This window comes from Oryctolagus cuniculus, chromosome 6, assembly GCF_964237555.1.
Source record: "Oryctolagus cuniculus chromosome 6, mOryCun1.1, whole genome shotgun sequence".
In the NCBI taxonomy this organism is placed as follows: domain Eukaryota; kingdom Metazoa; phylum Chordata; class Mammalia; order Lagomorpha; family Leporidae; genus Oryctolagus; species Oryctolagus cuniculus.
Genome location: NC_091437.1, coordinates 116,518,404 through 116,541,441, shown reverse-complemented (window position 1 = coordinate 116,541,441; position 23,038 = coordinate 116,518,404). Strand labels below are relative to the sequence as shown.

The following is a 23,038-nucleotide window of genomic DNA, read 5'->3' as shown; positions in this document are numbered from 1 at the left end:
GTTTGCCATCTGCTGGTTCACTCCCCAATTTGCTGCAACGGCCAGAGCTGCACTGATCCGAAGGCAGGAGCCAGGAGCTTCTTCCAGGTCTCCCATATGGGTGCAGGGGCCTAAGGACTTGGACTATCTGTTACTGCCTTCCCAGGTCATAGCAGAAAGCTAGATTGGAAGTGGAGCAGCTAGGACTCCAACTGGCACCCATCTGGGATGCCAGTACTACAAGGCAGCGGCTTTACCTGCTATGACACAGCACTGACCCCTAACTTATTTCTAAGAGTCACGGCTTATCCTATTATCTCCCTCTATTCTGTCACATATTTCTTCCAAACCAAATCTCTTAAACCCAAGAATTGGTGATAGTACTGTTCTTAATTACATGTAAAATCAAAACAAAAGCTGAACAAAATTCTGAAGCAAAATGAGTACTCTTTTCTGAATTGTAAAATTGTTAAAGAATGACAATAAGAAGAACAAACAAATGTTGATTTAACTCATTTATCTTTTATTCTTTTGGCAAACATCAGATAATATGAGCAAAACTATATGGCTCACTAAAGATATACACATTCTTTTTTGCTTTATACAGTTGTAAACATATTTAAGTGGATAAAATTCTTGGCTAAAGACATATTCCAGAACTCTTGACATATACTCTTCTCAGTTAAGACAAAAGAAAGCTTATATAACTTCCATTAGACCATCATCATACAGCAAAACTGAATTAGTACATGCTGCTTTTGAATTAACATCTGCCATTTTTTAAAAGACTTTTTGGTTATTGTTAAAATGATATTTACCTGAAGTTTTATGGATCAGAAGCTGATCACACAAACAGTTCATAACCATACTGGTCATTTAAAAATTTGTTAAAATAATAAAAATGCAAAAATAAATAAATAATTAAGAAAATTCCAACTCTCCTTGTTAAAGAAAAAAAAGCTACCAGTAAGTTTTCTTTCAAATATTTTAGATAAAGGTGAAATTTACAAGTAGACTACATTATACTTTTACTATTTTAATACTGATATTTTCTGTAAAGTGAAAATATCAGTATTAAAACAGTATTTTCATTTTACAGAAATATTTTCATTTTACAGAAAATACAGCATTAAAACAGTAAAAGTATAATTATTATTTCAAAATAAACCCAAACCCTTTAGCATTTTACAATTTAATTCTTTTACAAATTTCAGACCCCCAAAAGTTGAGATCAAGTGTCACAAAACAGGCAGCCCTCAGAATATATTTTGTTTGTCAGGCAGAATGACTTTTTCTTCTCTTAAATTGTAGTGCCTTCAGGAAGTACTTGCTCGCTCTAGTTGACTGCAGTCCCTACCAAGTTTCCACATTGTCAATGTGATAGGCATGTGAGACTGACACCCCATTTTCATATTATAAACCCAATGCTTACTTATAAAAAATTGGTTGTGTTCATGGAGCAAATGTCTTATGTTACAAGCATGATGATAAATCCTACTGTTGTATTTCTAATTTTGGGAAAATTCATCAAACAGAAAATATCTCAATTTCTTACTAGTTTAACATAACAAATTATCAGACACAAGTATGTACGGGTAATATAGAATGGATACTGTTATGAGTACCTAAAATCTGAACTACACAAATCATTCCTATAGAAAACTATTGTATACCAACATTACTGCAGAGGTCATGGCTCCTGACAGTGCTGTCAACATAAAAACTCTCAAATTTTTGAGCTGATGGAAAGGTGACATTAATAAGGCTAATAAAATAACAAGTAACAAAGGTCTTCATCTAATCTTAAAGTATAAAGCATAAAGTGAGAAATCCTGTAAGATAAATTGGAAAAAAAAAAAAAGAATGAAATAAATGTGGCCTTGGACCCTTTTTCCTGCACAAGGTACAGAATAAGAGAGGTTACAAAATGTTTCTTGGTGGAAAAGGCTACAGACAGCAATGCAAGGAAACATACACATACATACACATACACACACACACACACACAAATACAAAAATCTGTAGTTACAAAAAGAAGCAAGAAATGATGGTACTAGCTCCAATCTGAAGTTTGAAAAACAACAAACAACAACAAATGAATTAGAAAAACAGTAATCTGTTAGCTCTTTCTGAAGTCATACACAAATAAAAAACTTATCTCTCATTGTTTAGGTTTAAATCTGACAGGGAACACCTATTTGCCTTTGAATTTTCTCTTTGAAGTTAATGACTGATTCTCATCTGAATAAATATTTTTAAGTTTTTAATTATTAAGGTAAGTAAGCTTCTTAACTGCACTCAAATAGGTTTATATCAAAAGCTTCATTGCATTAATCCCCTCAATACCAAGGTTACTACAATCAAGTTCATTTTATAAGCATTAATTACATTTGCTATCACCATACTACAATATTATAATGATAAATGACTGAGTCACTTTACTTCTTCAAGAAAAATTACATTGAAATTGTCACTTTGAAAGCTTTCAGTAATGAGGAAAAAAATGAAAAACATTTAAAATGCATTCCAACACAAGGCAGGATGTCCAGGATCCTAAATAAATAAAAGTATCAGCAAACAGGGTACCATCTTGGTCTGTCAATGATGTTCTCCACAATGGACTTACCAATTTTCAGAGTAACACTAAAAAGACAGTGGTGAAAGCTGATCTCTGACATATTTCTCAAAAGCCTGTTAGTAGCTTTAGCATAAAACTGGTTTAAGGTAGTTGTGTTTTTCAGTAGCATTTAGAACAAACCCAGCACTTGACAGGAATACTCAGCTTGGCACACTGTGCTAAAACACAGTTGTATAGCATTTTGCAAACTAGCTGCAATTTTCAGTAGCTGTGTTCACCAACTGTGTAACAGAATTGTAATGCTCTCCTAAGCCATATGCATGTCTCATATATCTGAAATGAAAAAAGAAGAAATTAGATTTGATCAAAGTAATTTATTATATATAAATGCTTCTTGTGTAAATAAAACAAGGCACTTTAAGTTACTTAGTCCATAGGAAAATCACTCAGCAGACTACATGAACATATTTATTAAGAGTTCATAGGGTGGGTATTGTGACACAGTGGGCTAAGCCACTGCTTGGGACTACCACATCCCATGTTGGGTGTTAGATCAAGTTCCAGCTACTCCCTGCTTCCAATCCAGTTTCCCCAAGAATCTATCAGGAGACAGTGGATGATGGCTCAAGCACTTGAGCCCTTGCTACCTATGTGGGAGACCAGGATGGAGATCCTAGCTCCTAGCTTCGGCCTCTCATGGCCCCAATTATTTTAGACAGTTGGGGAATGAACCAGCAGAAGGAAGATCTCTCTTTTTCTCTCTGTCCCTTCCTGTCTGTCACTCTGCCTTTCAAATAAAATAAATAAATCTTTAAAACCAAAAAAAGAATTCAATACCATCTGAAAAGTATCAGCGTCAGGAAGATCTGGTTCAATCATCACAGGGAAAATGGAAAAGCTGAGATGCTGAGTGCTCAATAAGCTTCCATTTTTACCTCAACCCAAGCCATTAATGACTATCTTAATAGGATTAGCTAATAAACATTAAAAGCAACAGCAAACATTTTATGCTATATTGCAGAGATTTCTCAATTATGTAAAATATTTTTACAATATGAAAGAAAACCTCTAAACAAGAAACTTGATATATTTCAGTTTTACACTTGTAAAATTTTAGCATTGTTAATGTCAAACTAGAATATACAAACTAATCCTAAAACTTCAAAGCCTTTAAAAATTACCTTATTCTTAACTCATTATACAAGAATAAATCACTAGCTTAAAACATTTCTAAATCATAAATCTTGACAATGCTTTCTAGTTTTGTAATAGCTTTATACCATAAAATAAGCAGAAATAAGTTAGCTATTGTTTTTGATTGATCAACATATAAAACCTAAATTTTTTCATATTTCTTTTTGTCTTAATTATGAAAACCAAACAGCAAACATTTCTAGGTACTTACACAAGTATTAATGGTTTTTTTTTATATTCTTCACCAACTACAATAGGAAGAGAATCCGCCTGTATTATTTCTATTGGAGTTTGCAAAATGTGAGATAGAGCTCTTAGCTACAGGGGGAAAAAAGTATATTAGTAAGAAAAATAAAAATATAAATTTTATTCAAGTCATAAACTAGTGAAATGCATATGAACAGGGCAAATGAGGAGGAATGTGCTCTGTTTGTCACTGTACACCAAGACCCTGGCACAGTCAGCATTTTATAATTATTTGTTGAATAAATAAATCTAATGCTTATTAAATAAAATACAGAGGTTCCTAAGCCCTCACCAACAGCTTTTTAAAATATCAATGAAATTAATGAAGTGGGTGATAAGTAAATTGAATTTAATTTTTTTTAATGCTTTTTATTTATTTATTTGAGAGGCAGAGTTAGAGAAAGGGAGAGACAGGGAGAACCATCCCCTAGTTCACTCCTCAAATAGCTGCAATGGCCAGAGCTGGGCCTATCCGAAGACAGGTGTCAGGAGCTTCTTCTGGGCTTCCACGTGGGTGCAGGGGCCCAAGCACTTAGGCCATCTTTAACTGCTTTTCCAGGCCATAAGCAGAGAGCTGGATCAGAAGAGGAGCAGTTGGGACACTAACTGGCACCCATATGGAATGCTGGTGCCACAGACAGAGGCTTAGCCAACTAAACCATAGCACCAGCCCCGACTGGCCTTATTAAACTAGTCTTATCTGCTTTTGAGTAAGCTTGAAAATTTCTATAAAAAAATTTTTAAATGCTCAAGCATCAGACCAAATCAACTACAATGCAGGGGCGGGGGGGGGGGGGTTGGAAGGCAAACCAAGATTTTTTTTTAAAGCTTTTTGATGATTCTAACATATAAACGACCAGTGCTGAGAACTTCTGTAACTGTCAAGGCAAAACTAGGATGAGGTATAAATGAACTGTACTTCCTTTTAAGGAATTTCCAAATGATAAATACACAACTTTAAGTAATTTTACACCACACCATATACAACTAGAACCCATACATATAAATAATGGATAAATAATGGTTAATAACAAATATTAATGCTAATATTTTTTAGACTTACAATGATCAAGTCCTCTTAAATACTATATATGTATTAATTCAATCTTCACAACAGCTTTAAGAGATAGGTATTATTATTATTTTAAAGATTTAGAGTCTGAGGGAAAAAATGGTAAGAGATTTATCAAAGTCAGGTTTTGGGAAATGAACTGACTTGTGCTGAAATAAGGAAATCTGTCTCTGGAGTCTGAGTTCAGAAACAAATCAATCGTTAACAGTCTTCAATCATAGTACCTTGGCTTATATATTTGGCCCAGTATAAGGACACCCTATCAACAACCTTGTAAGAGGTTTTGAAAGAACATAATAAACTACTTCAGGAATCTGCAAGGTGGCAAATCTAATCCCATATTCTACCTTCTAAAATATTGCTTTGAGGCACATTTTCTAAATTTAAAATGACATTTTTAAAAAACTAGTACAGAATGGAGGGTGAAAAACAAGTTCTGGGAATCTTAACATCCCTGCTAACTCTTTAGAAATCACATAGATTTTTCTCTTTAATACTTCAAATTTACTCCATTGCGATAACAGCAACTCTTACTTCAAATGAATTCATAAATGAATGGTTTATGGGTAAATATCCTGCAAAGAATGTTTTGAAAAGCTTTTCTTGATTTAAAAAGAGTTGATGAGGTCTCTAATACTCATAAATTTGTGATACTTGTAGGAAAATTCAACCATCTTTATTCCTAATTCAGTCACGAGAGGCATACAAAACTAATGGACACAGTACCCTCTAGTGGAGAGGTTCCAAAACAGCAAGATGTGAGAAATATCTAGTAACAAGATGTGAGAAACACTCATGTCACATCTTCAAGCAATAGCTTCTGGAACTGAAATAGTCAAACCTGCAGACTACTCAAGATGACTGATCATCATTACATACTACTAAATATGACAGTGCCAGATTCACTACTTTAGCTTATAAACTTTTATGCATGTACTCCCCTTATTTAACCCATTAAGCCTAAAATTTTCAATTCTGTGAATATTTCACATAATATTTATTGCAAAGTTACTAATAAGTGGGATATATATTTTTAATTTAAGTAGTTAGAGGATCCTACAAACATTAGACTATGGAACATAACAGGTTAATGTTCATAAATGCTTGATTGCATACATCTACAGGAGTTTTACTATCCCATTCAATAAAGTTAAGAAATGAGTTTGGGGCCAGCACTGTGGCTTAGCAGGTAAAAGTGCTGGTTCGAGTCCTGGCTGCTCCACTTCCGATCCAGATCCCTGCTGTGGCCTGGGAAAGCAGTAGAAGATGGTCCAAGTCCTTGGGCCCCTGCACCAGTGTGAGAGACCCAGAAGAAGCTCCTGGCTCCTGCCTTTGGATTGGAACAGCTCCAGCCGTTGTGGCCAGTTGGCTAGTGAACCAGCGGATGGAAGCCCTCTCCCTTTCTCTCTCTCTCTCTCTCTCTCTGCCTCTCCTTCTCTCTGCGTGTAACTCTGACTTTCAAACAAATAAATAAAATCTTAAAAAAAGAAAAGAAAAAGAAATGAGTTCAGGAATTTGGCTAACTCCTCCAATCTCACAAAACCGAAACACAGGGAAAAGCAAACACCTGAACCTGGGAGTTCTCACCTTCCGTCTTTCTAAAACATCATAGGCTGCTTTACCATAAGTCAGCTCACTTTTCTATTTTATGTATTTAGTTTTAATGAAACAAATAGTAAGATTTTTTTTTTTTTTTTTTTTTTTTACAGGCAGAGTGGACAGTGAGAGAGAGACAGAGAGAGAAAGGTCTTCCTTTGCCGTTGGTTCATCCTCCAATGGCCGCCGCTGCAGCTGGCGCACCGCACTGATCCGATGGCAGGAGCCAGGATCCAGGTGCTTTTCCTGGTCTCCCATGGGGTGCAGGGCCCAAGCACCTGGGCCATCCTCCACTGCACTCCCTGGCCATAGCAGAGAGCTGGCCTGGAAGAGGGGCAACCGGGACAGAATCCGGCGCCCCGACTGGGACTAGAACCCGGTGTGCCGGCGCCACAAGGTGGAGGATTAGCCTATTGAGCCACGGCGCCGGCACAAATAGTAAGATTTAAATAAAAAAAAAAGTACAGCTAAAACAAAATCTTAACTCCCTACAAATGATCTGTTTTATTATTTTATTACATATGAATTAATGCATCCACTACTGCATTCAAGTGGGCCAGTATTCTGGCATAGTGGGTTAAGTCGCTATCTACGTGGCTGGCACACAATATGGGCACCAGTTCAAATTCCTTGTACTCCACTTCTAATCCAGCTCCCTGCTAATGCAAGTAGGAAAGCAGTGGAAAGTCCATGGGCCCCTGCATCCATGTAGAAGACCCTGAAGCTCCTGGCTTCTGGCTTTGGCCTGGCCCAGCACCAGCCATCTGGGGAATAAACCAGCAAATGGAAGACTTCTCTGTCTCTCTGTGTAACTCTGCCTTTCAAATAAATAAATCAGACACTATGAAATGGGAATTCAAAACATAATTGTGGGGCTGGCCCTGTGGCACAGTGGGTTAAAACCCTGGCCTGAAGCGCTGCCATCCCATATGGGTGCCGGTTCTAGTCCCAGCTGCTCCTCTTCTGATCCAGCTCTCTGCTGTGGCCTGGAATAGCAGTAGAAGATGACTAAGTCCTTGGGCCCCTGCACCCACGTGGGAGACCCGGAAGAAGCTCCTGGCTCCTGGCGTCAGATCAGTGCAGCTCCGGTCGTTGTGACCACCTGGGGAGTGAACCAGTGGATGGAAGGCCTCTCTCTCTGTCTCTACCTCTCTCTGTAACTCTGTCTTTCAAATAAATAAAAAATAAATCTTTTTAAAAAAGAAAAAGCCATAATTTTAATAGATGTGTTATGATAGGATTTGATTTATAATTTCACATTAAAAATATTATTTACTATTTCTGATGTAAAGGAGAAGTTACTTTTCCAAAAGTGATTTTCATCAGCTTAGCTACTAGCGTAAATTTAAATCTTCAGTTTCAAAAGTCCAGAAAATCAAATATATTGCCAGTAGCAGGATCATAAATGAAAATAACAAACAACAAATTTTCATAGATGAAATACTAGTTTCTCCAACACACAGATCTAATACTGAGCTATTCAAAATCAAATAGTGCTTCACTTCCTCAAGGTACCTCTTTTAATCAAAAAACCCAAGAATGTTAATTCCGTATTTCTTTGTCAGTAGGGAAGGAGCAAATATAAAAACAAAGGAGTCTTCAAAGAGAAATTGGGATCAACTGAAAAACATCTGAAACCACAGAAGGGATTTAGAAATAATTTAAGGATCCACAGTCACTCTGAATAATTACAAACTTACCTCAAGCTGACCTCCCCATGCAGCTGTGTTTACAATATCATCACAGTACTTTCCAAACTCTTCTGTTAAGAACAGAGCAGAATTCACACTTAATAATTTTCCTAACTCATGTTACAATATCCCTTTTATGGTTCCCACAATTCTTGGTGAAAATGTCCAAATTATAAACATCCTCCTTTCTCTACCAGAACCCTCCAGAATTTAATCTACTGCTCAGATCCAACCTAATTCACCCCAAATTTCTGCGACCTTTCCACCCAAGAACAAAGCAATCCACTTCAGTTTCTCTCCCTCAGCCGAAGCCCAGAGACTCACCTCTATAAGAAACCTACTTCTCTTTGTTTCAAGCAATGACCCACAAAATTGCTATCCTGGTCATTACTTTGATATGAGTTTTGAAATTCAAATACCACAAAAACTAAAATATTCAGCCTCTATATAATTAGGATTGTTCTAAGACTCTACAAGAAATGTGAGAAGGAAATCAGGGCAGATGTACAAATGAGTTGAAACTCTCACCAGAGATACAGCATCAAATAGTGCCGCCACTTGTTATTTTGGAAGCACTTACATGATTTGTATCAGTACCACTTCTACAAAGAAAGGGCTTCTGGGAGGAAAAATAAAAGACCTAATCAGAGTTTACAATGGATATAGCTTATATACACATCTTTTTATATAGCATGTTAAGTTTAAAATTGGCCACAAACATCAGAGATGGGAGAGGAAATATGGGCAATCTAGAAGAAAAGTATGTCCTAAATATGTCTCACATACTCGGTGTCTAGCACACCATGACCTCCAGTAACCATTACCTGAATGAATAAAGATAACTAAGTCGTTTGAGTTTTCTCCGACTCACCACAAATGCCCTACAACTAGCAGCACTGAGAAGTTTTAATGATCATTCTGAAAATACATTATAAAAGAGCCATTTTTTATGTTAAGAGATACAGAAAAATGTTTCATGGGCCCTAGCAAATTCTGGCAATTTGAAACATAGCAATGGGCCCAGGACTGTGGCATAGTAAGCATCCCATATGGGCGCTCATTCATGTTCTGACTGCTCCTCTTCTGATCCAGCTCCCTGATGATGGCCTGGGAAAGCAGTGGAAAATGGCCTAAGTGCTTGGGCCCCTGCACCCATGTGGAGACCCAGACAAAGGTCTTGGTTCCTGGTTCCTGGTTTCAGATTGGCTCAACACCAGCTGTTGTAGCTATTTGGGAAGTGAACCAGTGGATGGAAGACCTTTGTCTCTCCCTCTTTCTGTCTCTTCCTCTCAAATAAATAAATCTTAAAAAAAAAAAAAAAAAAAAAAACAAAACAGCAATGATCTAAAACAGATGTATTAGATATATTAACACTGATAACATGACACCTATGGAAAATAAATTGTCTATAGAATTAGTTACGTCTGCAGTAAATACTTGATATCTTTCAACAGATACCTTAGCCCATACACACTAAAGGAGACCTAACTGACAATCAGTGCTCACTCTTACCTATTTTGTATCATGCCGTACCTTCCTTTCATGAGGACAGCCTCCATCAAAGGAAAGTCAACCTGAACCTTCCCCTGCCCAATCTGTCCTGGCCTTATGACTTGTTCCCAGTGGATAGTGCCAACCCTGCTACATTCTCCCAAAGATGAACTTTCCTCTATTCTATTCTTGACTGCCTGGAAGTCCTTTCAGAATTTTACTTGCTTTTTCCTCAATTGCTAGGTATGCATTTTGTCATAACTGTCAGAAGTACTAGAGAGAATAAAGCAGGTTTCTGGTCTTAAAAATCATACTTTATGCCAATACAATCTTTATAATTATGCTCTAGAGAGAATAAAATTAAATCTCCTAAAGTAAAATATTAAAGGAGGAATTAGTTTTCCTAAGCATTCTCTGCTTATGGTTTTCAGACCCATCATATAAGGTTACTTCAAAAAGCTCATGGAAAGTGGAATTAAAAGATAAGTTTTTTTGGTGCAAAAATTTTTTTAAATTCATGCAGTTTTTCATAATATATATTTTCCATGAACTTTCTGAAGACCTCTTGTATACTTTCAGAGACTGGCCAAAGTTTACCTTCCTATATGCTTAATTTGTTAAATATGAATTTATACTATTCTTTTTTTAATAGCAATGATTAAGACTATTACTATTTTATCTTATAAAACCAATTAATATATTTTAACCACAAAGTGGTTACATACTTAAGGGATGTTAATGAAACAAAATGTATCAGCACCTATTAAAATTACAGAAAATAATTCTGCCTAAATTTTGTGATTTTTTTCCTGTAATGACCATACAGGCTTTTCTTATGCTCAATCCCAGGAAGCACTTTATTAAAAACAACCACAGCCACAACCACCAACAGCAACATGACAAAGAAAAATATATCACCTGAAGTATACATATTTCCGGTATTAGGGTTTGTTAGAAATGGCAGGAAGTCTTCCACATGGCTCTGCATATATTCAGCGGTTTGACTTCTTAATGCAGCCACAGTCACAGCAGAATCCTGTTCTTTCAGTTGATCTTCAATAGCTCTATACATACAGTGGCCATCTGACGGAATCTGTTTAATTTCCAATTGTCTAGCTGCCAATATTTGAGCAAGTTTTTCACTTTCTATATGTCTGGCTCCAGATAAGTTTTCAATTTCAGCTTCTGCTATCCTTTCTTCTCTCTCCTTCTCCAGTGCAGCTTTTTTGTCCTAGGAGACAATGTAGAACAATTAATTCATATAGTGATTAGGCTCATTCTCACTAAGGAGACTGAAATGTAATATTCTCAAAACTTTTTGGCATTTTTCTCCCTTCTCCCACAAGCATGATCATATTGATCATCTCATCACTTGTATAATTTTCTACACAATGGGGTTTGGCATTGTGGTCTAATGGATTAAACCACCACCTGCAATGCCAGTATCCCGTATGGGGCCAGTTCAAGTCCATGCTGCTTCACTTCCAATCCAGCTCCCTAGTGATGTCCTGGAAAAAGCAGTGGAAGAGGGCCCAAATGCTTGGGCCCCTGCTACCCACGGGAGAGACCCAGGAGCTTGTTTCGGCCTGGCCCAGCCATTTGGGGAGTGAACCAGAGGATGAGGAGCTCTCTCTCTGTCTGTCCCTCTCTCTGTATAACTCTTTCAAATAATTAAATGAATCTTAAAGAAAGAAAAGTCTACACTATGAACTACTTTAAGAGACAACTGTCTTACTCATCTGTGTGTTTCTTATACCTTGCTTTGTACTAGTACTTAAGAAAGACTTTGAATCCTTCTTTGAAGAGTATGTAAAAATTATAGGTCAATTTCTAAAATTTGTATTTACTGACTTCAGAGTAATATCTCAAGACTGAAAGACTAAGTTATCCTAGACTTTAAAGCACAACATTATCATATTTAAGCACTGGATAAACCAAGCTTCTGGGTAAACCAAGTGAGACATCAGTATTCGCAAGCTTTTAGAAGGTCACAAGAAGGGGGCCATTTGGGGAGTGAACCAGCAGATGGAAGATCTCTCTCCCTCTCTGTAATTCTTTCAAATAAAAACAAATAAATCCTTAAAAAAAAAAAAGGCAAGGGGTATAGGCAGGCACACTTTTTATCTAGTTTTAAATAAACTGTGTGTATTTACACTCACACATATTTAATAAAAGGATAAAAACATTCACCTTTATAAAAAATTACATTACAGATAGACTAAAGTTCCCTTTAAGGATCAGTGCCATTACCATGCCCAGTCCAGAGGTTTTGTATAGATCCTTCTAGACTATTCTTCCATGTATTCTAATAAATACATACTGTAGTAAAACTCACAGAAAATGTTTTGTAATAAAAATGATATATATTACATCCTGCGATTTGCTTTTGTTATTCAAGTGTCTTAAGAGATCTTTCCACAGTAGCATACACAAGCATGAGGTGGGGTGAAGTCAGCGAGAAATGTGTGACACGAAGGATGACAGGAGATGGGATGGGAAGGCTGGGGAAGGAGATTCCCAACAGCTCAACTAGTAAGGATTAAAAACCAGAAAGCAATGTATGTTTTATATCTAAAAACAACTGAAAGAGCTAGCTAGCTAGGATACCAGAGAAAAGTGCCAAAGACATAATGCTGGGGGCAAAACAAGATAGCTATACAGTTAATATATATTAAATCCATGCATATACAGCACACACACAGAAATATATACACAAAATATTTGTGCATTTCTCTGGAGGAGAGAATTATAAAATAGATTGTTTTATTTTGGTGTGTGTGTGTCTGTGCTTTTCTGCTTCTTTCTAGAAGATTGCTTACCATGAGTACGTTTTACTTGTACACTTGGGGGGAACTGCTCTTCAATTATGAGAATAAAAAGAGTTCATTAGTAGTAAAGTACAGTGAAGGATTTCACAAACAAGAGTAGGGAAAAAATAGACTCTCATAACCCCATCTAATTCCTCTTTGAAATAGACACAAATAGGTAGGTAGGCAAACTTCAATTAAATTTATTGCCAAATATTTGTACTACTTGCACATTATGTGTCATGCTAGGCTTCACCTTGAGTGATTCGTAAGTTTTCTGAGTCAAAAGCAGTAATAGCTTCCTAATAAAACCTAAGTCTCTTTAGGTAATTTTTTCTCTCCCAACTCTAACCATGACAGAGGTAACAAATTTATTTTACTGCATACCTACAACTGTGGATTACAGAGACCTAAACTCTTAAAAACACAAGCTGGCACTATTACTTTACAAAAGACTAAATAAAAAGCAGTTTTAGAGGGGAGAGGAAGAATAAGCACCTTAGAAATCATCTAATCCAAACCCCCTCATTTTCCTCTTCTGAGGAAACAGCACGCAGAAAGATTTCCAAAGGCCACACAGCTGGTTACAGCAGAGCAGGGACCAAGGGTAACACTTCTATGCAGGCACCTGAATCAGAATAAAAGTCAGAGCACATGGGAGCTGCAGTTAATGGTTATTTATGGGAAGAGGGGACCTGCAAAACCATGTAAGCCTCTAGAATACTAATTCTACTCATTCTATTTTTTTCCTAGCAATGTATGGTTTCCCAGTAGCACTAGGCACTTTGGTTTTTACAACCACAGTACTGGAGATAAAATGGCACCAATAAAATCTAAAGAAAATATAAAGAAGATTAAAATAGTATGTAATTCAAAATACACCATTGGTGAAACTAGAGTTGTATTGACATAAAGGAAAAACTCAGAAGGATGTTAAACCTGGGTTTGTATGGAATTCTCAATATATCTTTGAAACTACCTGTCTAATCTTTCTCATTTATAACATAAAGTGAACTGGATCTCATTCTAGTTCTCAAATTCCAGTTTTGAAGCTCAGTTCTTCTAAGTTCTACTTTGGGCTCTTTGTATCACACCAAAAATCTTCTAAGTTCTTTGAATTACATAAAATATGCCAATGTTTTTCTAGATTAAAAATAAGAGATACGCTCAACAATGCTCCACAATGCTCTCACAATAATCTATACAAGGTTCTGTCATGTTTTTCTTCCAGAGCTGTATGTATCTTTCCTAAAGAGAAACACTTCTAGTTAATTGACCTTTATGCCTTGTGCCTTTGGCAAAAAGATAAGTTCCAAATAATGAAATACCCAGTTGTTCACCCTGTTTTCAGATTCCATTTTCTTATATATTATAACCTTTTTGTTTCTAATATAAACAAAGTATGTTTTATATTGCAGTATATTTTTATAGTGTATGTGTTCTGTTCCAGAATCCCATTAATTTAACAAAATAATAAGAAATTTAGGGCATAATTTCTAGTGTATTTTCTCTGCCAACTATTAGGGCAGCTGACTATAAAAAAGATAACCAAATTTTTTGAGCATCACTGGAAAAGGCATTAGTTTCATTTAGGAAAAAAGTAACAAAATTTTTGAGTAAGGACAGGGAGTTTTGTTTTTGTTTTGTTACCCAAGGGTCCAAGTGGGGATAACCAACTTTGAATCAAGACAAGAGGGAATTGCATCCGTACATTTTCAAGAATTAAATACGCTACTATAAGATGTATCAATTACTAAGTAAAAGTAATTCCAAAAATTATCTTATTATGCTACTGCCACACAAAAAATCTATGTTTCAGCTTTGATCTATGGAAGCTAGATGACAATTTTTGCAGGGCCAAAAAAAAAAAAAAGAATGAATATCAAAAGCAGAGAGTTGAACTAGACAACCTGTAAGATACTGTGCAATCTAAATTTCATGATTCCAGGAAATTCACATAATATTTAATTAAAAATAACATTTTATACAAGCACCAGAAATGTTTGACTATTTGCAACTTAACCAAATTTCAAATATAAAAGACATTGCTCTTGGGTTTAATTTTTTTAGAGATATACTGCAGTATTTAACATAGTAAAAAACACTGGCATTTATTGATCCATCAGTTTTCCAGGGCTTATGTTAGAAATGCTGGCAATAGTATATTATTTAATACGTATAACTCTATGAAGTGGGTATTATTTTCCCCCTTTGTATAGATGTGAAATTGATGCTTAAAGAAGGTAAAACTGTAAGTAAAATTAAAAACTCAACTGTCTGACACTAAACTCCATACTCAACTATATTATGTACTACTAAATGATAAGATGCAAAGCTAATTTTAAAATATGCATTCAATTGCTCGAAAATATCAAATACTAGTAAAATAATCCCTGGGACTAAAAAGAATGAAATTGAATCTTTTTTTTCTCTTGCAAACTGAAAGGATCTTACTTATATAATCTCATTTCCATAATACTGAATTGATTAATTTGCTACTTCCAACAAATTAGTTTCTTTATAAAGCTACATATTTCTCTGAGAATTTTATATATACATATGTATCTTGTTTAACTTCCAATCTATTTTCTATTACTCAATACTATGGTTTTTAACCAGGTTTGTACATTAGAATCACTTGGATCCACACTCTGAAGATTCAGAACTAAGTCTGGAATAATATATTTGTAAATAGAAAAGAAAAAAAATCCTTTGCATTATCACTTTCTATGTAAACTTCAAGCTAGACACGCTTTTTTATATTGTCTCAGTCATATTTTTCCTCTATAAAATGAAGATAAAAAAATCCTTCTCGCAGGATTATTATCCAGAGAAAATGAGATAAAAGCAACCTGGTATAGCATCTTGCACACAGCAAGTGCTTAATAAATGTCAGTTCAAATTTTTGACAAGAAACTCCATTCTTTTATTCCTCTTCCCTTTCTATGCAACACCTGGGATACGGAGCACATAGCACGAACTTATATACTGGTGACATGACTTTCATACCCGTCTCTTTTGTGCTTTTGATATCCGTGGTGGCTGATTCTCAAGTACCAAGTTGGAAATGTTAACAGCAACAGAATCTATCTGAAGGAAACAAAAAGCATTAACATGTCAATGGAAAGTACTTTTATTAATGAAAGTATTAGATTACTAAATTATTACTGAAATTCACAAATATACCCAATCCTATATTTGAAAGTTCAGTAACAGCACCAGACATGGTATTAGACAACATGGTTTTGTCTGTTTTCTCATTTTTACGTCAGACTTTGTCAGATACTCGAGAAGTGTCCCTGTAGTTCTTCAAAGATGATACTCATTCCGCAGGTTTTCCTTCCTTTTACTGCAATAATCTAAATATTCCCTCCTGTCAGTGCCAACTCATTCAGTTCTTCACTCTTCTGTTTTCTGAATGTTGACATTATAGGTTGACTATCCCTTATCTAAAATGCTTAAAACTAGAAGTGTTTTGGATTTCAGGTTTTAGAAATATTTACAAATACATATTGAGATATATTAGGGACAGGGCTCCAATTTAAACAAAATCCCTTCATGAGTGATATACACCTTATACATGGAGTCTTCACATAATATTTTTAGTACACCTGTATTTTAACCGTGAACTCCCCTTCATCTGAGGTCACATGTTGAATTTTCTACTTGTGGCAAATTAAAAAGTTTTATAATTTGGAGGATTTCAGATTTAGGATTAGGGATATTTAATCTGTATAACATATAGATCCTGTGCTGCTTCAGTCCACTGCACTACTACTTTCATAACTTCAAATGTGGCAGCAGAGGCTTCTGCCTTAATTAGCTAGAGCTGATGAGCAATCATTCGAGGCCCTTGTAACAAGCTGAGCTTTTCCTATTCTTTCCTATATACAAACTGATAACTACAGAAAATACAGTTAATGTATATAACATCATTAGATACTACAATGAATTCTAATATTCAAGTAGCTATTACCTGTTTGCTGAAATAAGACAAAAGATGATGGTCTACTACCAGGATGAGTAGCTAGTATTTATTACAACTTTAATTTAAGCTAAATATTTTTGTAAATATTTATTTGAGAGGCAGAGAGAGAGAGAGACAGAGAGAGAGCGAGCGAGCTCCCACTCATTGGTTAGCTTTCTAAATGCCCACCAAACCAAGCCTAGTCCAAGATGAAGCCTAGAGTTGGAAACTCAATCCAGGTCTCCCACATGGGAAGCAGGGACCCAGCTACTACAGCCATTGCCTACTGCCTCACAGGGTGTGCGTTAGCAGGAACGTGAGCTGAGCCAGGACTAGGACCCAAGCACTCCACTTTGGGATACAGGCATCCCAACCAGCATCTTAAACACAAGGCCAAATGTCTGCTGCATGTTAAGCTCGTTTTCAGTATGACACATACATAAAATGAATCAAGGCCTCCAATACACAGAGACAGAGCTCTCAAAAAGTTACGTCCCAAACAATCAAAATAACAATCAGAAAAAGACTTCAAAGCATTGTAATTAACTTTAATGAAATAAGGCATCTTCAGATTTTTTGAAGTAGGACCAACACTGTGGCACGTCACAGGTTAATAAGCTCCTACTTGTAATGACTACATCCCATAACAGCATACTGGTTCAGGTCCCATACTGTTCTGCTTCTGATCCAGCTTCCTCCTAATGTGCCTGAGAAGATAGCAGGCAATTGTCCAAGTGCTTCTGCCCCTATCACTCATGTTGGAGACCTGAATGGAATTTCTGGCCACTGGTTTCAGCTTTCAGCATGGTCCAGAAACTGTTGCAGCCATTTGGGGAAGTAAACCGACAGATGGAAGATCTATCTACCTTCCTCTCCCCCTTCTCCTGCCCCACCCCTTCTCTGAGAGTTTGTCTTTCAAATAAACAATTTTTTTTTAAAGCTGTTCAGAGGAATCAGTTAAAATTCACAAACTGCCATATTGACAACAGGCAGGATACAACAGAGAAGCAACTGAAAACAAAAGCAATGGCATGGAATTTAGGCAGTATTCTGAAAGAAAACCAATTTAAGTTAATGAAAAGATTATAGTTCTAAGTAGAATGAGAGTTTGTATTTTAACAGTTGGCAAATACATATCTTAGGAATCAAATATTTTCATAGTTGAAAGACTAAGAAAAATATCTGAAAACTGAAAGGCCTGAGAAAGCGAACAAAACAATCTTACGATCAGAAAAGAGAAGCAATTAGCAATACCACAATCATGACAACAAAATTAAACACCTATAGCACCATGTCATGTTACAAGAAGATTAAGTATAATAAAAGCAAGGTAGGCCAAGGAGCTTGATGACGAAGCTAACAGTTAAAGAAAGAGACGAAGTTTTACAGGACCAATGTAAACCAGTAGACAGGCTGATCTCCCTGTCAACAGTAGACCAAAAGTGAGCCAAACAAAATGTAATTATGCCAGATATGATTTAGCATAGACCTAAGGATTTTCTATCAAATGTAGAATGAGGTTGTAGAGGTTATCATCCTTCATATCCAAATCCATGCCATAAAATACCTCACTATACAAAGTATTACGGAACTCAGTATTCACGCCCTGATCATTCTGATTTTTAACTATGCCTTTGGCACTGAAGAGCTCTTATAGCTTCGAGACAAAAAATTATTAATCTCTCTAAGCCTGTTCCCACTTGGAAAATGGGATCATCTACACTCATTTCTTAGGAAATGCCTCAATGTTACTGAGGATTAAATGAAATAATGCATGTAATATGCTAAACAAAGTACTTAGCGCATGCACACACACACACGACATACATAAACAATGAAAAAACAGTAGTTAAAATGATGAAAGTTAGCATACTTTCATTATACCAAGAAACATCAATAAAATCTCATTCATTATAACTTGTTCGTAAAGTACTTTTATAATTTAAAAATGATCTCGGGGTGGGCCTTTGGCCCAGCGGTTAAGATGCCATCATCCCTTATCTGAGTGCCAGGGTTCAAATACTGGCTCTGCTTCAAATTCCAGCTTCCTGCTAATGCACATCCTGGGGGGCAGCAGGTGATGGCTCAGTTGGGTCACACCTCCGGAGGGAGACTAAGAATGATTTCCTAGCTCCCACCTTGGGCCATCCCAGCACCTTCTACTGGTGGCATTTGGGTAGTGAACCATCTCTGTTCCTCTGCCTTTCACATAAAATAAATAAATTAATAATTTCGGCCTGATATGATGCAGATTAATTAAGCTGTTACCTTCCATTCCAGCATCTCATACTGAAGTACAGTTTGAGACCTGGAGGCTCCACTTCCAACCCAGCTAGCTCCCTGCTAATGCTTCTGGAAAGCAATAAAAGATGGCCCAAGTATCTGGGCCCACACCATCCATGCGGGCGATCAGGATGAAATTCTTGGCTCCTGGTCCAGACCTCACTGTTCCAGCCATTTGAGGAATGAACCAGGGAATGGAAGATCTCTGTCTCTCCCTCTCTGCTGCTCTGCCTTTGAAATAAATAAATAAAATCTTAAAAAAAAAAAAAAAAGGCTCCTACATTTATTGTTGAATTTGTTTCTTTTAAGAATCTGTGGATCAGATGGCAGAGGTATGTGTATTGTCACACTATATGTGATGAAAGGTGAACTAATGAAAGATTAGCTAACTTTGTCCAAGTTCCAGTGGCAATTTTGCAAACAGAAGTCTCATCTTCCAACTTCCATTTGGTGAAGCTTCCTCTAGACCCTATATCAATCTGCTGGTTTTTCATTAAGTAAACAGGTTAAAAAAAAAAAAAAAAAAGGTGTACTCCTTTCACTGATCTCTCATACAAAAACACTACCAGGTAAACCTGGTCACAAAAATACTCATGAAAGGTGATATTCTTTTCTCTACCAATTATGATTTTATACATCAATAGTTTAACAGAGGGAGACGATGTTTTCAAATGCTGCAGGCAAAGACGAACATTTTTCACATACCTTGTTCTTAGAAGTCAGCTTCAATTGCTCTAGTTCCTCTTTGTGTTTCTGTTCCAGTTCTTTTTCCAACTTAGCAACATCTTCAGTGAGTTGCTTCCTTCTCTTTTTGTCATTCTTGGGAACAGCATTTTTCATACCCTGAATTTTGGCTGCAAAATCACCCAAATCATTATGTCAGAAACTCAAGAGTAAGGAAATGGTGAACAGGAATCAATAAGGGAATGATAAAGGGAGGGGGTATAGAAAAGAATAAATTATGGAAGCAAAAGGAGCCATCACAGTTAAAAAAAAGGGGGGGGGGGCTCAGATGAAGCTGAGAAAAAAATACGTTCAGTAACATAACCTTGAATTTATGTGCATTGTTTGGCGACACAGGAGAAAAAAAAAACAAATTGGCTGAAGGTCCCAGTCTTTTAAGTATCCCTTTTGAGCCCTCCAAACCGAGGTGAGGACATCGGGCGGCGAGGAGTAAGCGGCAGGCCTCTGAAGAAACTTGGGCTGAGGAATTACGAGGCAGCCGAAGCAGGAGGGGAAGCAGGGAGAAAACGACCACCTGCTGCTCTGGGGGCAGTCTTGGGGGATCCAGATCAGTACACGCTCCCGAATCCGCAGAACCCACCCGCCACGCGCCCTGCCCAGGGCCCGGGAGACGTCTAGATTCCCACTTCCTCCCCCATCACCTTGCAACTCCTTCTTCTCTTTACGATGCCTTCTCACCAGCTGCTCCTCTTCATCAAGTTCTTCTGTCGAGACTGCCTCCATGACGCCCAGGTAGCCCAGTACACGCGAGAGACGGAAGCTGCAGTTCCAGCGAGCAGGCACCTTCAACCCTCAACCTTCACCCGGGGCCCCATTGGCTACGGCTGGACGTCAGCCCCGCCTTCAAGGCGGCACCAGACTTACACCGAGCCATTGGGATGAGGAGTAACCGGAATGGAATTCTGCGCGTGCGCACGACCGTGGCGCGGCGCTGAGGGGAGGAGTGGCAGGGGAGGAGAGTGAGGGCGCACGGAGGTGTGGCTGGAGTTTGCAGCCTGGTGATTGAATGAAGCGCTGGGCGCCCTGCTGCAATCAAGCTACGCGCTAGGCTATTGGCTCTGGCGTGAGGCGCGCAGAGATGACGTCGAGGAAATCATTTTGGTAGTTTATTTTGTGTGGTGCTAAGTGACCTTTAATCTTTGCTTTTGGCCCCCATCGGTAAGGACAGCTATTGAAAAGGTAAGAAAGGAACGTAAAACATTTTTTTTTAATCGTGGGTAATTATCAGTAGACATCATTGGGTTGCATTAATCAAGGTACAGGGAACTAAGTTCTGTTTATTATTTTCAAGGTCAAAAAACTGCCATTCAGAAGAAAGGAACAGAGCCAAGTAATCGACAAAGTGTCTTCTCTCGAAATGGATGAAGTGGTGGAAATAGAAGATATTGAAAGGATTGGGTATAATATAGTGCAGGAGCTTAATGACTTAGGTTCAGTGGTAAAACAGGTAATGTCAGGGAGTTGAAAGAGGTAACGTGTGCAAACCGGATTGGCCATCAAATGGAATTACTGCAGTAAAGTCACAGCAAGAGAAGACCTCACGGAATGCAAAGCAAAGGGGAGGAGGCATCAAGATAAGACAACAGAAGAAAGGCCTAGAGGGTCCGGCCAGGAAATGCAATCTTTGAGGAATAGGAGTACCTGAAACAGGACTAAGCAAACGGCGCTGCAACAATAATTAACGAGCTAATTGAAAAAAAAAATTTCTAGAGTTGAAAAACCAACTAGAGCTACAAGTAGAAAAAGCTCACAGGATACCTTTAAAATTTAACAAAAGTAAAGCGACTCCCAGACATATCCTAATAACGCTTTTAAATCTTGAGGATAAAGAAAAAGTTTTACAAGTATCCAGACAGAGAAAGCAGGTTACCTAAAAAGGGACAAAATCAGGCTGACTTCAGAATTTCCTTTTGCAACTCTAAATGCCAGAAAACAATGGAACAATATCTACAGAGTTTTAAGGGAAAATAATTTTGAGCCAAGAATTATATACCCTGCTAAGTTGTTGTTTCTGTACAAAGGGAATTGGAAGACATTCTCAGGCAGGGCTTAACAAAGTATGTCAACCAAGAGCCTTCCCTCAAAAATTTGCTGAATGATTTACTGCAACCAACAGCGAACAGCAATTGAAGTGAGTAGAGAGGCAATTTTATAGAAGAGTAATGGTGACCATTAAAACTAATCAAAGAGCATTAAGTATAAATTATGTTATGTTAGGGCTGTAAAACTAAATATAAAAATAGACTTGTGAACTATGTCAAAAATTTCAGTTGATAGAATTTTAAACTGAAAAAGCATGCCAAATGTTCAATATATTGAACAAATACATACTGTTTTATGATGTAGTGTTGTACATAAAGATATGCATGTTCTTAATAAAAATGAAAGAGCTTTGTCACTGGACAGGACAGGTATAGTCAAGGCATTCTAAATAGTAATCTGACAGAGTTAGAAAGTGCAGGTTCTGTTATTTTTTTCTTATAAAAGGGGAGAGGTACCAAATTTGTCCATGTTTATATTGGAAGTATAAAAAGAAAACTAGTTGGAGATGAGTTGGGTAAAATTTTGTTCTGTGTACATTTTGCTTGGGGAAAAACAATAGCTACTTCCTTATGTAATGTTCATCTAAGTCAATATAACATCAATGTGTTAGACAAAAATAGAATATACATATACCCTGCAACTTTTTGATTGAAGAAGAAATGGTAAAAGACCAAGAAAATACAGGAAAAGGAAAATGGCAGGTGGCATTTAAATTGGTATAAAATACATTGAGGTACAGAAGTTATAAACTGGTTATAAATATCTCAATTATCAGGTAGGGTCAAAAGTCAGAGTAACTATGCATACTGAAATTGTATAAAACCATGAATAAAAGTAAGGATTGTGGGAACTAAGCCACAGAAATAGAGAGCAACATTTGTGTTAATTCAAGCATGTGACAATTCAAGATATAACATTAAGGAGATTATGTGGTAAATGTGGCATCCATCTAAAACAAATGTTCCACAGCTTGACATGGGTGATAGTTTTACTGATGTAAACCAATAGATTTCATTAACACTGTACACTTAAAATTGCATTTTATGAACTAAAAATTCATTGAATATCTTGCAAAGAAGAGAACACCCAGCAAAAACTGTTGAACTCTAACTTCAACATTTATTTAATAGTTAAATGGAAGGCTAAATGGGTAGTTAAATAATGAAGAGAGAGTGTGTGAGTGTAATGTAGATTATTTCATTACCTTAATTGCATTTTTTCATTTAGCCTGGAGAAATTCTAAGTTATTGTATGCTAGATTACAAAGAATACTTGAGTAATGTTCTAGAAAGCACAAATGACCACATAACAAAACTAAGAGGTTTTGACACAGGAAAAAAAAATGCA

General features: G+C 36.8%; 1 protein-coding gene and 1 long non-coding RNA gene across 4 annotated transcripts; one reads left to right on the top strand and one right to left on the bottom strand.

Moving 5' to 3' along the window:
* Positions 1-481: 481 nt before the first annotated feature.
* On the bottom strand, positions 482-20,556 carry OTUD6B (OTU deubiquitinase 6B). Of its 3 annotated transcripts, XM_008255722.4 has the most exons (7): positions 20,290-20,556; positions 19,610-19,758; positions 15,664-15,744; positions 10,766-11,078; positions 8,366-8,427; positions 3,963-4,069; positions 482-2,890 (listed from the first exon to the last, which is right to left on the bottom strand). In XM_008255722.4, exons 1-7 carry the CDS (start codon positions 20,369-20,371, stop codon positions 2,806-2,808), a joined length of 879 nt encoding a protein of 292 aa, XP_008253944.2. In that variant the 5' UTR covers positions 20,372-20,556; the 3' UTR covers positions 482-2,805. The 3 variants fall into 3 exon arrangements, with proteins under 3 accessions (XP_008253944.2, XP_051699840.2, XP_051699841.1); XM_051843880.2 differs by lacking the exon at positions 3,963-4,069; XM_051843881.2 differs by lacking the exons at positions 19,610-19,758; positions 20,290-20,556 and adding an exon at positions 13,153-13,282.
* Positions 20,557-20,706: 150 nt separating this feature from the next.
* Positions 20,707-22,370, top strand: LOC108176518 (uncharacterized). Its single transcript, XR_001793173.3, has 2 exons — positions 20,707-20,827; positions 20,940-22,370. It is a non-coding gene; the product is annotated as an uncharacterized lncRNA (long non-coding RNA).
* The last annotated feature ends 668 nt before the right edge of the window (positions 22,371-23,038 follow it).

What these genes read in the sequence shown, in the direction of transcription:
- OTUD6B (XM_008255722.4), bottom strand. Translation starts at nt 20,371, where the DNA reads ATGGAGGCAGTCTCGACAGAAGAACTTGATGAAGAGGAGCAGCTGGTG. An exon ending in CGGAAATATGTATACTTCAG is followed by an intron (nt 8,428 to 10,765) that starts GTGATATATTTT and finishes TGTTCTTAACAG; the next exon opens with AAGAGTTTGGAAAGTACTGT. An exon ending in AAAAAACCATTAATACTTGT is followed by an intron (nt 2,891 to 3,962) that starts GTAAGTACCTAG and finishes TTTTCATTTCAG; the next exon opens with ATATATGAGACATGCATATG.